The 6,259-nt window shown below is 50.7% G+C and overlaps 1 protein-coding gene across 2 annotated transcripts in view; it reads left to right on the forward strand.

Moving 5' to 3' along the window:
* Nucleotides 1-5,351, forward strand: part of Man2b1 (mannosidase alpha class 2B member 1) — an 18,165-nt gene extending 12,814 nt beyond the window's left edge. For both annotated transcript variants that reach the window (XM_026789195.1, XM_005367004.2), the window contains exons 15-24: nt 1,613-1,710; nt 1,786-1,903; nt 2,873-2,991; nt 3,074-3,175; nt 3,309-3,396; nt 3,500-3,580; nt 3,967-4,194; nt 4,421-4,576; nt 4,664-4,772; nt 5,165-5,351. In XM_026789195.1, the coding sequence (XP_026644996.1) occupies nt 1,613-1,710; nt 1,786-1,903; nt 2,873-2,991; nt 3,074-3,175; nt 3,309-3,396; nt 3,500-3,580; nt 3,967-4,194; nt 4,421-4,576; nt 4,664-4,772; nt 5,165-5,259 (1,194 nt within the window). In that variant the 3' untranslated portion in view covers nt 5,260-5,351. The remainder of the gene's footprint in view (nt 1-1,612; nt 1,711-1,785; nt 1,904-2,872; nt 2,992-3,073; nt 3,176-3,308; nt 3,397-3,499; nt 3,581-3,966; nt 4,195-4,420; nt 4,577-4,663; nt 4,773-5,164) is intronic.
* Nucleotides 5,352-6,259: the final 908 nt, after the last annotated feature.

A 6,259-nucleotide genomic window follows, 5' to 3' on the forward strand; every position in this document is an offset into this window, starting at 1 on the left:
ATTCCCAGCAACCACATGGTGGCTCACAACCATCTGTAATGGGGTCTGGTGCCCTCTTCTGGCCTGCAGGCATACACACAGACAGAATATTGTACATATAATAAATAAAATAAATATTAAAAAAATATATTAAAACTGTATCAGGATGATGTGGACATCAGTGTGGTGCATATGTTTATAGCCCTGATACTTTGTGGGCACAGTTGGGATTGGTGAGGTTTCTTGGCTAGACAGTGTTGTTGAGTTGGTGAACTCCAGGTTCAGTGAGAAACTCTGTCTCCAAGAACAAGGTACACATGCTGGTCTACAGAGTGAGCTCAGGCTCGCCAGAGGTGCATGGTGCAAACCCGACTCAAAAAAATCAAAATAGAAGGGGCTGGAGAGATGGCTCAGTGGTAGAGCTCTCTGGCTTCTCTTCCAGAGGACTCAGGTTCATTTCCCAGTACCCACATGGCAGCTCACAACTGCCTGTGACTCCTGTTCCAGGAGATCTGACACCCTTATAGACATATATGTAGGCAAAACACCAGTGCACATAAAAAGTAGAAGTAAATCATTAAAAAAGATTAAAAAATTATGGTAGAACCATTGACACCCAGCCAACTTCAGCCCCTGGCTTCCACATGCATTACATGAATGTACACATACAAACATGTTTACATGCAGGCATACCACGTGCATCATGTGAATGTACACACAAAAACATATACATGGAGATATACCACATGTATCATGTGACTGTACACACACAAACATACACATGCAGACATACCATATTCATCACATGAATATACACACAAACGTACACACACAGACATACCACACATATCACGTGATACACAAACATGTACACATGTAGACATCAATGCATCACTGAATGTACACACACACAGATATGTACACATGCAGACATACCACATGCATCACATGAATGTACACAGAAACATGTACACATGCAGCTATACCACACAAAACATTTTATGATATTTCTGTAAAGATTAGCAATATCCATGCAAGTCTCATTATGACATGCTCATTGTTACTGTTCAACTTTTCTTTAGATTTTTAAAGGAAATGAAATATTCTTCAATTTTTTGGCGACAGGTTTTCATAGAGCCCAGAGTGACCTTGAACTTGATATGTAGCTCAAAATGACATTGAACTCCTAATCTTGCTGCCTCCATCTCCTGAGGGCTGGATTAGAGGCATGTAGTACTGAGGGCTTTGTACATACTAAGGAAGCACTCTGCCAACCGAGATATGATCACTACTACAGCATGAAAATACCTCTCTCTGTGGGGCCCTGGAAGCTGTATGGGTTCTGGCATTCAGCTCCCGAGTCAGATGATATATTGATCTGGCTCTGAAGCAGATGGGGACTGGGATCAATTTAGGGTATCACAGTGGGCTCTGCTGCTGTGGATAAGTATAGAAGTGAGGGTTTCTGCAAATGACTGCGTTAGTCCCATGTGTAGAGAGGTGGTGGATGCTGACAGAGCAGGGGTTGCAGATGTGTTTGCTTGCTGGATCAGGCACAGCAATGCGTGAGATGCGGGAAGCGATTCGCTGCTGAGGAGACGCTTGCTTACACGTTTTCCATTTTCCCACCCAGTACATCCGGGCTACATTTGATTCCAGCACAGGGTTATTGATGAAGATTGAAAACATGGAGCAGAAGCTCTCACTCCCTGTGAGCCAAGGCTTCTTTTGGTGAGGAAGGGCTGCTCTGTGAGGGTGGCTGCAGGGCTGAGGCCCCTCCCTGATGCTCATTTGCTCTGGGCCCAGGTACAAAGCTAGCACCGGGGATGAGAAGAGTACCCAGGCCTCTGGCGCCTACATCTTCAGACCCAGCCATCTCAAGCCGTTTCCTGTGAGCCGCTGGGCTAAGGTCCACATGGTGAAGGTCTGTAGCCAGAAATCAGGAGTGGGTTTGGAGGGGTAGGGGTGGGAATGTGGAATCTGGGAACAGGATGTGCCTCCTGTGGGCTGGGGTAGGAACTAGTTCATCTTTATTTTATTATTATTTTAAATATTATTTGTGTGTGTGTGCGCACACGTGTGTGTCGGTCTGCATGTGTGTAGAGGTTAGAGGACAATTTGTGGGAGTCTCCCACGTGGGTCCCTAGGAGAGAATACAGGTCATCAGACTCGGCAGCAAGCACCTTTACCCACCGAACCATTGCTCTGCTCCCCAAGGAAGGTTTTACTGTGTAGCCCAGCCTGGCCTCAAAGCTCTCGACATTGCCTCAGCCTCTGGAGTGCTGGGACTTCAGGAGTGCAGCACCAAGTCTGGCTTTTCTTCTCCCGTATGTATGGAGCAAGACCCAGGCTCCCTCTGCTGACAGAGAAAACCTGCTGGTATAACCATCTCTGTCAACGTGTTCACATCCATTCCCTACTTTGGAAATTGGAGGCGAAGGTGTTGTCAAAGTATAATTGCTTAGAGTCCACTAAGGTCTAAGAAATGAGCTTATGTTTTGGAATGTAATTCAGATGACTTGCATATGAGAAAGGCCCGAGTTCTAGCTTTACACCACCACACACCACCACAGGGAGGGGCGTAACTGCAGCACTGGGTGACTGAGGCGAGGCAGGAGTATCTCAGGTTCAAGGCCAGTGGGACTCTCTCTCTCTCTCTCTCTTTTTCACACACACACACACACACACACACAACCCACACGCGCACACAGGCACAGAAACAGCAACAAAAACATTTATATGTGGTTATATATTTGATAATTCACTCTTAATTTTTCTTGAAGAAGCAGTGAGAACACCATTCTTAGTCTGCGAAGTGGGTGTTAGTGGGATCCTTTTCAGGATTCTCGGCATTTTCAACGTGGCTGACTCCAGCCTTCCTGTGTGCCTGTAGACAGCCCTGGTGCAGGAGGTACACCAGAATTTTTCAGCCTGGTGTTCTCAGGTGGTTCGTCTGTACCCAGGACAGCGTCACTTGGAGCTGGAGTGGACGGTGGGACCAATCCCAGTGGAGTAAGTGGCACCCTTTCTGGAGTGGGGTGCAGGCACAGTGGCGTTTGGGAGACTCACAAGGGTCCTTTTCCACCGGGCACAGAGAACACTGGGGAAAGGAGATCATCAGCCGCTTTGACACTCCAATGAGAACAAACGGAGAATTCTACACCGACAGCAACGGCAGGGAAATCCTCAAGAGGAGGTGGGACAAGGGTACCATGGGGAGTCTGTGGTGTGTTGAGTTTCAGGGCCGTGGGGATTTGGTGATGATATGAATGTGGAGGGACAAAGAAGAAGCAGGACCCCAAATCTGACCACATCACACCTCTTCCCAGGCGTGATCGTCGACCCACTTGGAGGTTAAGTCAGACTGAACCCGTGGCTGGGAATTACTATCCTGTCAGCACTCGGATCTACATCACGGTACCGGCCCTGCCGCTGCCTCAGACTGGAAGCACCTCCCAGATAGCTGGGGCAGGGTGGGCTCCCAGCAGGGACCCGCATTCTCAGTCACCCTTCTACCTAGGATGGACACATACAGCTGGCTGTGGTGACCGACCGTTCCCAGGGGGGCAGCAGTCTGCGCGATGGCTCACTAGAGCTCATGGTGAGAGGGAGCCCCACCCACCCTGGGTTTCTTCCGTCAGGCCCACCCAGACCCAGCCAAACTTGAAGGCTGTTGTTGGTATCCCCGTTCTGCCTGTGGCCTTGGTTCCATCCTCTTCCCTTTCTTCGCTTTCTTGTGCCGGGATTCCAGGTCTGCATCACCATGCCTGGCTTTGGAATTATATTTCTGTATTCCCCTCCTCCTATCCAGTCCCTCTTGAGGCCTTGACTTGTCCTGTGATGACGATCCTCTTGTTAGACACTTGCCTTTCTTTGTCCTGGGCTCCCGTTAGTCGGGCCTCACATCTGCTGGGGTCCCCTACCAGCCCCTGACCTTAGTCTTCATCGTTCACTCTGGCTCTAGTTTCTTTTGGAATTTCCTCCCAGGTGCACCGACGGCTGCTGGAGGATGATGCCCGCGGAGTGGGGGAGCCCCTGACGGAGTCAGGGGCCGGGAGTACGGTGCGAGGGCGCCACTTTGTGCTTTTGAGTTCTGTTAGTGATGCGGCTGCAAGGCACCGACTGCTGGCGGAGGAGGTGGTCCTGGCCCCTCAGGTGGTGCTGGCTCAGGCTGGTAGCAGTCTATATTCCTCCCGGGCGGTACCAAGGACACAGGTGAGGGACGGCGAGTCGGGCAGGAAGGGGGAACCCGAATGACACCTTCCGAGTCCTTCTTTTCAGGACTGAGTTTATCCTCAGTTTTAAGTCTTTCCCCTTAGTTCCACCCTGTTGTAAGCAACACGCTTCAGCATCGAGTCCATCCTCATCAAGGCCCCTTCCCTTTCAGCTTCATTTCCTGCAAGTCAGTGCTGATTGCCAGTCAGGCTTTTCTTTTCCGCAGTTCTCCGGACTTCTCAGGGACCTACCTCCCCAGGTGCATCTGCTTACACTGGCCCGCTGGGGACCAAAGACGCTGCTGCTGCGTTTGGAGCACCAGTTCGCTGCGACAGAAGATTCGGGCCGCAACATGAGCTCCCCTGTAACCCTGAACTTGCAGGTGAGGAGGATTAAGCTGAGGAAGAGACTGAGGAGAGAGACCGGCAAAAGCTGGGCTTTGCGTCTCAGCTGGCTCCATTTCCTGCAGAACCTGTTCCGGGTCTTCACGATCACACACCTGCAGGAGACCACCCTGGCAGCCAATCAGCCCCTGACCAAGTCCAAGGCTTCCAGACTGAAGTGGATAACAAATACTGGTGAAGACCCTGCAGGAATCCTGCCTGTTACTGGCAGTTGAGGGTGGAGTGTGAGGTTTGTTGGCTAGGAGCCAGTGTAGACCCTGCGGACAGGAGTTTAAGCTTAAGTGTGAGCGGTGGGCCCAGCCGACCAGCAAAGCTCCCGAGTTTGGGACCATGGAATTTTGACCCGAGGCTGTGTTGATCTCCATCAGTGCCAAGTTCTGGGATGGTGTCTGTCACCTATGGGATATGAGTAAATGGCTAGGAGTTAGAGAGGGGTTTGGGGAATCTTGAGGTGTGTTCAGGCATAGGGAAGTGGTTTAAAGGTCTGGACGTGAGGCCCTGGGACAGTTGAGAGGTGGGTGTGTATGGCTGTGTCCAGGCCTAAGTTCTCTTCTGCCGATCAACAGGTCCTACCTCCTATCCTCCTCCCTCCAACTTGGACCCTACCTCAATCATACTGCAGCCTATGGAAATACGAACCTTCGTGGTTAACATTCAATGACAAGAAGTCAGCTAGACCTGCTGGGAGGAGGGGCAGACCTTTCTCTCCTTTTGCTGTTACCACAAAAATCATTAAAAGGCTACTAAGACTCAGGTCGCCCGGTGACCGCGTTATTTTTAAGGCGGGGACATGAGTGTGAGCTCCAGGGAGGTGAGCGGTCCTAACTCAGTCCTGACCCCAGGCCCTCTCTGGAGGTTACCTCCCCACTGGACTGCCACACAGCATGTTCTGCCCTCCCCTCACTCATGGCTTCCTCCCTCTCCTCCCACTTCAATCCTGCGTCCACGCAGGCCCTCACCCACCTGTCTCAACAAGCACCGAGGATAGGCCTGTGTGAGCCACAGCATCAGAACCAGCTGCACCCTGGGTCTTTCTAGCCCGGCCTTTGGGTCAGATGTAGGCAAGGAATCTGGGAAGTTCTGGAGGAGATGGTGGGACAGAAGCAGCTTCCAGTCATAGGCTCCCCGCTGGTGGAGGCCATCACCCCTCCACCATGAGATTCTTCCTCTTCTCAATTTGTGGAGCCTTAATGCTCCCTGGGATTTTAGTGTGTTCTGGTGTCTTGTTAATTAGATACTGGTGCTGGAGTGATGGCTCTCATTAAAAGCACAAACTGTTCTTCCAGAGGATTGGAGGTCAGCTTCCAGCGCCCACATCAAGCGGCTCACCAGCTGTGACACCAGCCCTAGGGGGGAATGCAGTGCCTCTGGCCTTTGCTGGTCATGGTTACCTGCACACACCCACACAAAATAAAAAATAAAAAGTCTTTTTTTAGATCCACTCCTCCTCCATTTTCCTTCAGAAATGAGTAGGCCTCCCAAGAATAGCAATGGAACGTGGCATAGCAAGTTACAATAAGACAAGGCACAAACCCTCATGTCAAGGCTGCATGAGGCAACCCAGGAGGAAGAAAAAGGTCCCAAGGGTGAAAGAGTCAAGAGACACCCCACTCCCACTACTAGCAGTCCCACAAGACACCAAGCTAACAACCTTAACATAG

This window comes from Microtus ochrogaster, unplaced genomic scaffold (assembly GCF_000317375.1).
Source record: "Microtus ochrogaster isolate Prairie Vole_2 unplaced genomic scaffold, MicOch1.0 UNK15, whole genome shotgun sequence".
Taxonomy (NCBI): Eukaryota; Metazoa; Chordata; class Mammalia; order Rodentia; family Cricetidae; genus Microtus; species Microtus ochrogaster.